The sequence below is a fragment of the Narcine bancroftii genome, chromosome 7 (assembly GCF_036971445.1).
Source record: "Narcine bancroftii isolate sNarBan1 chromosome 7, sNarBan1.hap1, whole genome shotgun sequence".
NCBI classification, from domain to species: domain Eukaryota; kingdom Metazoa; phylum Chordata; class Chondrichthyes; order Torpediniformes; family Narcinidae; genus Narcine; species Narcine bancroftii.
Genome location: NC_091475.1, coordinates 155,824,932 through 155,838,319, shown reverse-complemented (window position 1 = coordinate 155,838,319; position 13,388 = coordinate 155,824,932). Strand labels below are relative to the sequence as shown.

The 13,388-nt window shown below is 36.9% G+C and overlaps 1 protein-coding gene across 25 annotated transcripts in view; it reads right to left on the bottom strand.

Annotated features, from left to right (window-relative positions):
* The window catches only part of picalma (phosphatidylinositol binding clathrin assembly protein a), a 175,234-nt gene that overhangs the window by 18,128 nt on the left and 143,718 nt on the right, over positions 1-13,388 (bottom strand). For 15 of the 25 annotated variants that reach the window (XM_069890923.1, XM_069890925.1, XM_069890927.1 and 12 more), the window contains one exon: positions 12,367-12,469. In XM_069890923.1, coding sequence (XP_069747024.1) covers positions 12,367-12,469 — 103 coding nt within the window. The remainder of the gene's footprint in view (positions 1-12,366; positions 12,470-13,388) is intronic. The other 10 variants (XM_069890919.1, XM_069890936.1, XM_069890911.1 and 7 more) reach the window with 1 other exon arrangement.

The following is a 13,388-nucleotide window of genomic DNA, read 5'->3' as shown; positions in this document are numbered from 1 at the left end:
CTACTGTCCAAAGTAACAAAGAAACAAATTACATTCACTACTTTTTTTTAAACTTAATATTAGTGATCCATTAGACTCAATGGCTCAGCTCTGTCCATTAGTGTGCTGCCACTGGTCTCTGCAGCGAGTCCTGCCCATCTCAAACTTCACATTTCAGTTCAAAGTCATAGAAGTCGGAGATGGACCAATAATACTAGGACAACACTGGAGGCTTTTTTTTGTGAAAGTTCTGGTTACAGCCAGATGATATGTCCCATTAAAGAAGTCCATGATCATCAAAACTATTTTTAAGGTTATCCTGAAAACAAGTTTTCTTTTCTTTCTTTAAAGAGCTCCTTTGCAAATTGTGATGGTTTGATTGTGTGGTTCACCATGCCTTTTCCTTCCCAAATTTTCAACTAAAATTTCTCACATTAAACACGTTGACATTAATTCTGCTTGCTAAAACGGGACTACCACAGACTACACTGAATGGAATGGTTCTCAGACAGTATATTAATGATAAAATCCAATGTAACCATGAATGTCAAACAACTCAAGGAAAAAAAAAATTAGGCAAGAATCTAATTTTTGCAACTTCAATCTTTTAGTCATATGGTGTTGGCCATATCTATAAGCCAGTTCATCTTAATTAGGTCAGCAATCTCAGAAAAAAAGATAAATTTAAAGATAGAGATTATTGGACTGGATATGTGAAGAACACATTGCCCATTCAATAAACTCAATCTTTTTTTCTAGTGAAGGCTTTTAATTACCTGTTTTAGTATATAATTACTATAATAATGTGCTCAGTCATAATGCAGACCAATTCAATTCCAAAATTCTAAGCTACTCTCATTTAAAACACCCCCCCAAATTACTCAGTTGGTAAATGAATAAACCACAAAAGCAATTGAGTTATCAGACTAAGACTGATCGAGATTCATTTCTTGATAGAATGATCCCATTTGAGACAAAGGAGTTAAGCACAAGAAAATAGGATCAGGAAAACACTATTTAGTCTTTCAAACCTGCAACACAGCTGACCTACCCTTGGTCTTGATTCCTCCTCTGTGCCAGATCAACATAGCCTTAAAATGTGGATGTACATCCACTTTAAATTGTACTAATAAGCTTTCCTCCATAACACTATAGAGTATAAAAATTACCAGACCCCTGAGAAGAAATTTATCTGTACCTCAGTTTTAAATGACAAGTCCTCTTGACTGAGCTTATCCTACAAATGAAAACATCATCATGTTATGCCACCTTGGGATTTTAGATTATAGCGACTATGATCCAATGAATAGCTGCTTGAAGGCTAAGTGAGGCACTTTATTTGTGACACATTTCAATTATTTTCAATACAAATCAAGATGTATTTAAATCCTTTATTTAAACACAAACTTGAAACCATCTTCTTAAATGTTGCAATTTCAATAAATAACATCCTTATAAATGTTTAATAACCTCTGTATTAATCTGTGTGAAAAATGGTATTCATCCCAGTGAAAACAGTCAACGAAAATTATGAACGTTTCACTCACCCTTCTCTGTTGCCTTGTATAATAATACTCTAAAGATCCTGATTTGCGCCATACACTAACGGGCATTACACATTTTGTCTCCCACAATACTCGTCTCTAATTATTATAATAAGTTGTAATGTCTTAAATAATAATTACATAATTACAAAGAACGATCAAACATAATATTCAAACAATATACACATCTTCTTTCTTCACAAGGCTAGAGGTTACTAGCACATAGCCTTGAAAAAGAGTGATCGTTTCCACCAGTCTGGATCAATAAAGTCTATAACCTGTGTAGTAGGCAGAAACCAACAAAATAAAGTCAGTTTGTACTTATCAAAGTTCCTTGGTCTCCAGAATCTTTTGAGTTAAAATATCGACCAGTAAGCCTCAAATCTTCCTCAGACAGAGTAGATACAACTTTTGAGTTTAACATGAGGTTCTTCTTGAGCATGTCATTCGGCTTTCTTCCTTTCTTCAACATTCTGCTTCTCAGAGAAAGAATTTGAACTCTTAAAACCAAATTTTGAAAATTTATCTGATCCTCCCGATTTTAATAAAATGGGTCTCTATCCTTCCCTGCAACAGATTTGCTCATCCTTTTCTCTCATTTCTGCAGTTGGTCATAAATCAGCAAAGATTCAAATGACATTAGTTCTTCAAATTCATCAACAATCACAACATTTGTAGAAACATTCTGTAAAGAAGTAGACTGGTTCCACTTATGGCTCATACAAATCTCTAACTGGAACTGCAGCCTTTTCAACCACTCTGGCTTCCATTACCTTTTCCTGCAATTCCAGATCCAATTTTGCAAATTCCAATTCAGTTGCAGTTTCTGATGATTTATTTTGAAACCTTCATTAAATTCTCTTTCTGCATTCAGTTCTATCAATAAGTAGTTCTCTCATTATCTTCCAAGAAATGAATAACTTGATCCAAAGTTGAAAAGTTCATGTGATACTTTGGGAATTTTGTTGTCAGCCCTGAAGTGTTTGAATTTCTTCATCGTTTGTGACATTGTTGAAGTGCAATTTCTCTTTCTTTCTATTTTCTTATTAGCGGAGCCTTCTTTACATTTTTGTTTGTTTTCTATACGCAGCTGTCTTGTGTTATTAACCAATGACGTTCTCTTTCAAAAGATGAATCTCTTCCTCCAAACTTTTGCATCTTGATAAGGCTGAATTTCTTTCCTCAATAATAATTTCTTCAGCAGTTATTCTTTTCTTCTGTTTTTTTTTGGTTTTGAGAATTCCATCTACAATTAAATCTTTCTGGTTACTTTTTTCATGATTATCTAATACTTTCAAGTCCCTTTTCAATATGTTGTTCCCCGAATGCAGTTGGACCAGTTCCGTCAACACAATTTTCTGCACTCGCCCGTTTTGCAACACATTGCGAGATTTCTTCAATGTCCTTGTCTGCTGTAACCTCTGAGCTACAAATGTTACTTTCAAATTTGTTTTCAATCATTTGTTTTGGTCCTGGCTCAAATTCAATTACACAGGAATAATCACCAGCAGTATTTGCAACATCTTCTAAGAATTGATTTTTATCTATTGTTGATGAAAACAATTCCTTCAATATTGGTTTAGATGTCTTGGATTATTTTCACATTGATCCAGTTTTTTTTCCTCTAAGTGAATTTCTTATTTACAGTCTTTTGCTGCTCCCACAACTCATATCCTGCTGACACTCGTCTTTAAATGTTCCTGAGCAATTTCATTCTTTCTTTCTAATGGTCCAGGTCTAGTTTTAATGGCGTAAAGTCCATCTCCCACACTCCGTATTACTTCTAATGGTTCCAAAGCCTTTGGCATATCTGAGCCAATCAGCATCTCTACCTCAAATTAACTTCAGGTAGATAAGATGCATCATTATTATGTGGGATGTTTCCTTCATACATGGGCATAGTCTTCTGAATGTATAAAATTGGAAGATCAGAAAAATCTTTGCCATGCAATCTAGCAAACTCTAAATTTGAAACAATGTTGGTTTCAACAACTTTTTCTTGTCCCATGCTTTTCAACATAATCTTTGACCTTCTTCCCTGAAGATTAAGTTTGTTCGTTAGTTCCACGGTGCAAAAAGATGCAGTGCTGCCGCCTGGATCGAGAAATGCATTAGTACATACTGTTGCATTCCTGTTCTTAGATTACAAGTTAACTTGTACCGGCACTTTTGAAAGTTTGCAGTTATCCTCACTGCCCCCAGTAAGACCACTTGTCTGAACTGAGGCTATAGAACTGTTTTTTCATGTTTCCTTTGTTTCTGTTTGCTCCTTTTCCAATTCCTTGCTCTTTTGTTGGATATGCAGCATTCTAGGATGCTTAAAATGGCATATATTACAACTAAGTCGCTTCTTGCAGTTTTTATTAATGCCTCCTTTACAGACAGCTAAAACATACTCTATTTTCCAATATGAAAGTTCCTTCTTTTCCAACCGTAAACATATTTCCAAAGCATGTCCACTTTTACAGAACTCTTCTCAGTAGGCAAATTCTCCTTTTCCTTAGTTAATCTTTTTCCTTATTTATAACTGACACAGTAGTAGCAAAGGTGCTCCTTTGCAATTTTGAACTAGTCTGAGTTGGACTTCCTTACATCTCTGTTCCCCATTGAAGTGTCTCTGGTATTTCCATATACTGGATCTGTTGCAATATACACCTGCCGGTCAAGAAAATCCACCAGATCCTTTAAGGTAGCTCTTTGATTGTAATTTTTCTGGAATACACAAGCCAAAGTTCTCCATATATCCCACAGCCAGTAGGGTACTTAAAATGATTTGCATATTAACAGGCACGTCAAGCTCACGAATATTGTGATAGCTTCCATGGCATTACAACATGCTCTTAAAAAGATTGTATGCTTGTAGAGCTTTTGTGTCATTTGGTTTTGTTGATGACCATGAAAGAACTTTATCCATAGAAGCTAAAGCAAATCTATGCTTGTTGCCAAAATGCTCCTCTAGTAAAATCTTAGCCTTGTTGAATCCTTTATCCAGGGACATATAACCATTTACGGAGCGGAAACAGGCCATGTTGGCCTTTCGAGTCTGCACCGGTTCACTGATTTTGTGTGCCCTCTTCAGGCATTGGTCCCGGTAGATCTTCATTCAATAACGATGGGCAAATTCAATGCAGGTGGAATCTTTACTTAACTAGTTCCTTTGGCTGTCCTCTTGTAAACATTTCCAAATAATAAAAACATTCTTCAGGATCTTGGCAGTTGTTTTCAATATTGTGTCTAAAAAAATCTCATGAACGATTGGTACTGAAGTGGTAATCATCATAAGTTTTAATCTCCTTCTTGGGCAAAGAGAGAGACTGTAGCTGGATCAATGATGTGGCGATTTCATTTTGTCTTCCCATGGGTGAGAGTACATTGTTCTTGTAGCAGGTAATGTATCTGGAAACCTCATAAGTGTAGGTTCACCCATATTTCTGATGTTTGACTGGAATGCCAAAGGATCTACAGTGTTTAACTGAACCCATGCCACAGCTCTATCTGTGGATGTTACTACTGGTACATGTGGCTTGATAACCCCATGCTCAGGGAGGATTTGTCCATGTATATGCAGGTCTAGTACCCGTGGTAGTAAAATATCTGCCTTATTAAATGGTTTCCTTTCCTGTGGTTCTTTCTCAAAATATGTCTCCATACACTTTAGATAAATTACTCCAAACACCAGATACCGTTGAGCCTTCTGGTACCTCCATTCTGTCCCTGGTAATAGCAATAGTTGTTTCCAGCTCCTGCTGCTCCTCCTGTTCTTCTAAGACAGGTTTATCCTCAAGCTATTTTTTTTGTGCAAGAAGAGCAGCCATTTAAGCTTTAATCTTTATATATGTTGAACTGGAAACTCTGGACCTTGAACCAGAAGAAATTTTCTTTCTTCTCCTGCTTTCAACATTTGACACACTGTCACTTGCTTGCATTTCTTTCTGTATGTCAGATGTTGATTTATTATTTGACTCTTTCTATAGTTCAAATTGTACATCCTTTGGATTTTCTTCATCACAACTTTAGCCATTTTCACGTTGCTGCCTTCAAATTCAGTCGTCTTCTGCAATGGTTTTGTAATGTCTTCATTCCCATTAACCGAAGCAGCCTGTTCTTCCATTCCCTGTTTCAAACTTGCAATGAGAACACTTTTATCACCACTTGTCTTTTTCCTCCATTGCTTCACTTCTTCTCGGAGATCTGCAATCTTCATGTCTTCAATACGTCGTTCCTTGATAGCAAAGCCAGTGGCTGCTGTGGCCATTTTTACTTGCCTTGTTCCACTGTCTATTGAACATGCATCAGTCCCCAATGGACTATCGGCTGCAAAGGCCAAACTGTGTTCAAACTTGCCACAAATACACAGGAGTCCACAGACTATCACTTCTGATGGTGAAATGTGCTGCTATTAACAAACGGGTTTCCATCGCAGCATCAGTCAATAATATCACTGATTTGCAAGAAATGTCTTCACCAAGGTATCTATAAAACACTTTGCTATTAGAATAGAAACTCTGAATCCATCTCTGGCCGATACTAATGGCTGATGGATGTGGATTACAAATTGCCCCAAACTCAAGGGATCTCCAATATGGCTGCCATTTTATTTTCAATATCAATCCAAAACACAGAGAGATTATTTTCCTATCTTCTATTTTCTGTTTCAAACAATAAATTTTTGTTGACTAAATTGTAGCGACTTCGATCCAATAAATAGTCGCTTGAAGGCTAAACGAGACTCTTTATTTGTGATGCATTTCAATTATTTCCAATACAAATCCAGATATATTTAAATCTTTTATTTTAACACATAAACAAAACCATCTTTTTAAATGTTGCAATGTCCATAAATAATATCTTTATAAATGTTTCATAACATCTGTATTGATCTCCATGAAAATGGTCAATGAAAATTATGAACATTTCACTCACCCTTCTCTATGTCACCATGTTGTATAATACTCTAAAGCTCCCGATTCGTGCCATACACTGCTGTGCATGCTCCAGCCATCCCACTAATATATGAATGCACTGTGCATGCTGCAGATTGCATTTCAATACAAAAAAGCACCCTGCATGCTCCACCCCAGCTTGTACTCCAATACACAAACGAACCTCGCATGCTCCAGCCAACACTTGCACATGCACACAAGAACAAAAATGATCGCGCCCAGCCAATTGACCCAAGAATGCCAACTGAACAAGGTAAGTAAACAAATTACACATTTTGGCTTATATATAGATATTTCAATAAAACTATTCCTCATTCTTCCACAATTCCAAAGAAAACAGACCCTAACTTGTTTAACCTCTCCTGAGTGGACAATACTCTTAATCTAGAATTAGCCTGGTAAATTCCTCTGGAACTGCCTTTACTGCTGCTATATCCTTTCTGAGGTAAGGAGACCAGAAATGTGTGGTCTCACCCACACCCTGAACAAATATATAAAATAAATCTTCTATTTGCCTCAGCTATGGGCTTTCGAGAGCCACTTTCATTTCAGGTTTATCATGGATGCTTGGGGAAGGTGTTTTGGTTATATGAAAAAAAATAGAGATTCAGCATCTGTACAAAAAGAAAGCTTTTTTTTAGGTCAATGATCTATCATAACTGGAAAAGTGCAAAAACAAGCATGTGGAGGGATAGAAAATTAATGTCTGTAATACAGGATTTTTGGTGCTATGTCAAAGGGATAATGAATGATCAAATTTCATAGATATGAAATGTAAAATCTGTTTCAGTTGCCACCGATGTTGTCTGACCTGCTGTGTATGTCCTGCTCAAATTTTATGTCAGATTTCCAACATCTTCTGTTTCTTGCTTTATGATTTTAGTTTTGATGCTTTTGTGGAGAATAATCTATCAATCTTTCATTTAAAAGGACTGTGCAGTCTTTAAGGTCTACTCAAGTTCCAAGACAATCATGGCAAAATAAGATTAACAGCAGTGTTTGTTTATGCTATTTAATGCTACTTCACCACGCAATTTCTAAATTTAGATATACAGCATGGCAAAAGGCTCTTTCAGCCCAATTACACCCAATTGACCTACGGCCCCCCAGTACATTTTTTTTTAAAAAAGGTGGGAGGAAACTGGAGTCCCCGGGGAAAAAGACACATAGACACGGGGAGAACATAGCGCAGGATTCAAACCCCAGTCCCGATCGCTGGCGGTGCAACACCGTTGCGCTAACCATGCCAACTTTGAAACTATTCAATAAACATTTGCTATCTACTTTAACTCACCATAAAGACTACAAAAATATTTTACCATTAGAGGTTATCCATGTTTATCAGTAAGGGAGACATTACTCTATATGACCTTAATGTAGCTAAAGGTAAATAGAACTGGAAAATTTCTGAGGTAGATCATGCTTCAAACTTAAGTGTAATTTTGTTTTATCAGTATATCAGACAGAGGTGGTATTTGCTTCACATTCGGTGTCAAACCACTGCCAAAGTAGATTACTAAAAGAATTCATGCATTATGGCTATTTTGGCAGTTCTTTCATGTATGAGTTCATGAAACTACACGCAAACACACCAGATCTGACTAGGAGAATGGAAAAAAGATGGATAGGAGGCAAGAAAAAGGGTTTCATACATCAATTTATGTGGAAGTTTTTTTTAAGATTAGTTCACATGCTGCCCTCAAGAGTGACATTTTGAAGGTAGTCAATGGCAGCAGCAGATGAAAAGCACAACAGCTGTATTTTTCAGATCTGTAGCAATTGACAAGAGCATGCCAGGTTTTACGGTAAAAATCATTTCACTTACGTATTGAGGGAAATGCATGCCATTCTGCTTTTCAAAGGAAACAATTGCAGAAAGCATCAAATATTTAGTTAGACTGCACTCTTAAAATTAGTTCATACATTTCTCACTTTAAAAGGGCTTAACAAAATACTATATTTTAAGTCCTAATAAAAATAACCCGAGTCAAAAATAAGTGTCTGAAAGTATATTTCATTTTTAAAATAACTTGATTTGCTCTACTAGTGCTCAGACAAAAAATTCAGATCTGACACATACAAACATTCCTGCACTGCAATTTAGCCTGAAGGACCCCTACAACTTTTTGGAGGAAGCCTGAAATGTAAATCGTACCGGAAAAATTTGTGTCGGTCATTCACTCTACTGCATGTCCAACCACCAGGACTGTTGCACTCAGGTACTTGCAGTCTAAAAAGGCACCCAGTGTGAACAACCACACAGGCAGTAATTATGTTAATTTTTTCAGTGATTTTACCGACACTGCAGTCTTAAAAAAAAAATTACTGAGTCTCAATAAGTATGCCAAACATTTTTGTCTGAAACACTGAGTCCCTGAAGATTCTTTGTTCACTCAAGATTCCAACATTTGCAGTTTTTGTGTTTTACTGGATTGTTGGCTAGTTCACACCATTGCCAGAAGCCTTTGAGGAACATTTATATTATCCCTAGTTGTGGTGCTAATGGGGTGGGGTTTAATCTTTTAGACATTCCTATAAAGGGTTAGGGCGTTATTGGGAGACGATTTACAAGTACCTGGAAATTACTCTGTGGTTCAACCATCTACCACTATCATGATGAAATAAAGCATCAAACAAGGTGCCACTCTACTAGGAATGATGAACCACGCACCTAGTTCCAGTGTCTTGCCCATCTGGTCTAGCAGCTAACGACAAAACAAGCAAAGCTTCAATTCTCATTCACACCACAACTCCAACATTCTTTTCCATTTGATAGTGTGCATACATCTTTAGCAAGAAAATCAAAGGAGCATGGTTAAAAAAAAATGAAGGGAATAGAGTCTTTTGAGAATTACTAATGGGATGAGGGAGGTCTGATCCTCATCCAGGAAGTAGAGGCAAGGATGAGAATTGAACCTCTCTTATCCCATTAAATTTTGTGTCTCATCATTCATAAGTACCTGCTTCTGTTCATTCTCTTTTACCATGAGCATGCTCTTTTTATATAGAATCACAGGCGATTCTACCTGTGCAACTTTCTCACCCCCCACCAAGGAATCAACTTTAACATGTTGATGAAGATGCACCTCAATACACATGAAATTCCCAGGCACCAACTCAAACTATGCCTCCTCAGGGAATGTGGAGGGCACTGCAGAGGCAGAAATTTCACCAGGAGGCTGCAGCCAAACTTGAGGATTATTATAACTATAATGCATTTTTTTCCAGAGGGAGAAATTGCACAACAGTATGGTTCCAAAACAACTTGATGAAAAACCTGATGCAAATCCACATGGTAGAACTGGGTATTTTGGCAAAAGTCCAATGCACCTATCCTTGCTTGTCAGGAAATGGTGGCTACCTTGTTAGGTGAGGTAAGCAGGTGATGGCAGAGCTATCAGTTTCCACTGTAGCACATGCAAATTGCTCAGAATTAGTTAGTTAGTTCAGTTTAATGCTTCTTTTTTTCCCCCTCAAAAAAATCTGCAACATTATCAGTCTTCCAACCCTCTAAAATTCTGCCAGAAACAAAAAAATGAATTGGGAATCACAGCCTGAAATAATTCCTCCTTCTACTTCTGGAACCTGGGGCACATTTTATCTAGGATTGGTGATTTATGCACTCTTAAATTAGATTCTTCAGATTTCGGTTTTCTTCCCAATAATTACATTCTTCCTTGTTACTGTCTTCATTATTCCTCCAATACCATGATGAAGACAAAATTATTTATTTAGGACTTTATTCCTGCCTTTTGTATTCACACAGAGACCACTGTTTTTGTCTCCTAAAAGGAACAAGCCTTTCATTTTGTTATCCCTTTCCTTTCACATCTTTAACTTTGTCAGAGGATGATGGTGTCCTACTCCCTTAATTGAATTCTTCTCGGGTATAACAAGAAGGATCAAGAGTGGTGCTTTTGATGTAGTAAAAATTAGATATCAATAATGCTTAGTAAATGTACCACATACTAAGCACAAGTCCATAGATTGATTAGAAAGTGGCATAATGGATTAAAAATTTGTTCAGAGAGTGAGAGAGAGAAAATCAATGGATCTGATGTGACTGGAGTAGGTGCCACAGGGCTGAATACCATGACCCCTGCTTTCTACTTTACATCTTAATTTCTTAGAACATAAATCAGGGACTGTGATTAAGATCAGAAATTCTAATATGCAGGTACAGATGAACAGATGGGTTAGGTGTACACCTAAAATTTAAATCCAGGAAAGTTTGAGCTACCATATTTGAGTGCAATAAAAACAAGGAATAAACAATAAATGATAGGATTCTAAGAAATGTCGAGGAACAAAGATGTGCACATCTATCGATCGCCAATGTCCATGAGACAAATTATTAAGGTAGCATACCAGAATTCATTAAAGGAGACGTGGAACACAAGATCAGGGTGATCACATTGGAAATGTATGGTTAGAATATATCTATAGTAATGTGTATGGTTATAGCCAGGGTGACATAACAAAGTCTGCAGCTGAGTTTACTTGAGCTACAGAAATGTTAAAGTGATCAAGGAGGCTGGGCTGATTTATTTGGAACCAAGGAGACCAGATGTTTAAAATTATGAAAAACAAAGTGAATAGAAAAGGTTGAGAAATTGGTAAATAATGAGGAGGTGTAGTTTTAAAAGTTACATAGTCAAAGGTAGAGATGAAATGGAAGAAAAAGTTTACTGGAAATTAATGGGAATGGCAGTGGCAGAGGTGGGATCAGGTGTAAAACTCTCCATCCAAAAGGATGGTGGGGATCAAAACCAGTGTCAAATTTTAAAACTGTGCATAGATAAATATTTGAAGAGCTATGAAATGTACTAACAAAGCCAAAATAGGCCCATGGTTCCTGTTTATCCAGGCCAAAAAACATGCCCTCCTGATATAGTCCTAATTGCCCATACTCCTCCAATCCATACCCATCCACTCCCATCCAAGTAGTTACCCAAAGCTAACATACCTGCCTCTAACACTTTGTCTTCACAGCTCATTCCTCGTGCCAACCACCCTCTGAGTAAAAAATTGTTCCCTCATGATCCCACCCATTTCACCTTATTGTTATGCCCTCCCATCTTAGATTACCCTCCTCTGAGAAACAGACTGTAAAGTGCAAAAGTGTAACTCAGGAAAAAATAGGGTTGCTTAAAATATTAACGAGGTCATCCATGAGTGGAGAGGTCGTAAATGAATAATCTTCCATGGAGAATCTCAGGAAAGTTAATAGCGATGTATTAAAGAGACCTCACACGACAGAAGAGAAGGTGCTGAAACGCACAAAGTGATAGATAAATCCCCAGGATATGATCAAGTGCATCAAACATTATGGGAAGCTTAGGAAGAAATTACAGGAGCTCTGGCAGAGATATTTGCATCTTCTTATGCAGGTGAGATGGTAGAAACTGGAGGGAGGCTAACATTGTGACTAATAAGGTTATTAAAATATGAAGGACATAGACAAAATAAATAGACATTGTCTTTTTCCCAAGGTATGGTAATCTTAAAAAAAAATAGCCTACAGGACAGAGATTTGAAATGAGGAGGAAAGATTTGAAAAGGGGCCAGAGAGGCACCTGGTCTGACAGAGGGTGGTGGAGTATGTAGAACAAGCTCCCGAAGGAAGTGCTAGAAGCAGGGACAATTGTAAATGTTCAAAAGACATTTCAACTGGTACATGGATAGCAAAGGTTTTGAGAGATATGGGCCAAACACAGGCAAATGGGACTAACTTGGTCAGAATGGGCAAGTTGGATTGAATGGCCTATTTCTGTGGTATAGAACAATTCCTCTGCTAGCTTCAGTGCAATAGGTGGTGTGCTCAACTGATTTTACAGATGTTACCCTTAACTTAAACAGAAATATTCCTTCCAAGATCACCATTAAAAAAAATAAATTACCAGTGTAGCAGGGTTCCAAGTTGTAGTGGGAGCAACTTTGGGTTGCCAATTGGTTCCTCCCGTTAGTTTCTTTTCCCCAGGCTGGTTCCAATGAAGATCACTTCTTTGACAAAGGATTATTGAATTAATAATTAATCAGCACATGTCATACTATGTTGTCCAATTGTGCCAAACATTCACAAATCATATTTAAAAATAATCAGACAGACATTCCAAGAAATTGGAATTGTAGAAATAAAAATGAAACCAGATGAGGCAGTTATAATAAACTACATCGAACTGAAGACAATGACATCTTCAAATTCAGTCATCATTGAGTTCTTCTGCCACAACAATAAAGAACATGGAAGCAGATCTGTATTGAAATGTTTCTAATTATCATCGTTCTTTAATGCATGGATACATTTTATGAATTATAACCAATAAACTACTGCAAGAAACAGAATAGGCTTCCTGAGTGATCTGCTTCTAGTCCTTCATGTGTGCCAGGAAATTCATGGTGCAAGTAGGCAAACATGTTATGATGAATCAAGCCATTTGAGTTGGTGAGAGAGAAAAAAAAACCAGGATTTAAAAAGGCACAATGAAAATCTTAGCCAAAGTCATCCTTGAAGAATGCTTTCATATTTTAAATATAAAGAAAGACTACATTTCTGTATTTTGTATCATTGTTTTTCTTAAACCTCTGTTCCTTGATTATTACTATCCATGCAAGTGAAAATTTACCATCCAGGTTTAACAAAGGCATAGCGAAAGGTGTGCACTAAGTATGATCCATGCATTGAAACTGGAGTCATTAAGCATGTTAAATCAGAGACAAAAATCTCTATTTTCTGATAAATTCCTATCAGTTGTATCATCACACAAACTTTTCAGAGTCAGCATTAATTTTTATCTCAGGAGAGATACCAAAAACCTTGACAATGACTCAATGTTTGGAACTCATTAATGGCAAAACATTCCCAAGAACCAAAAGGACCAAGTTGAAACATTCACAAAATTAGTCCTTTTTAAAATCACCC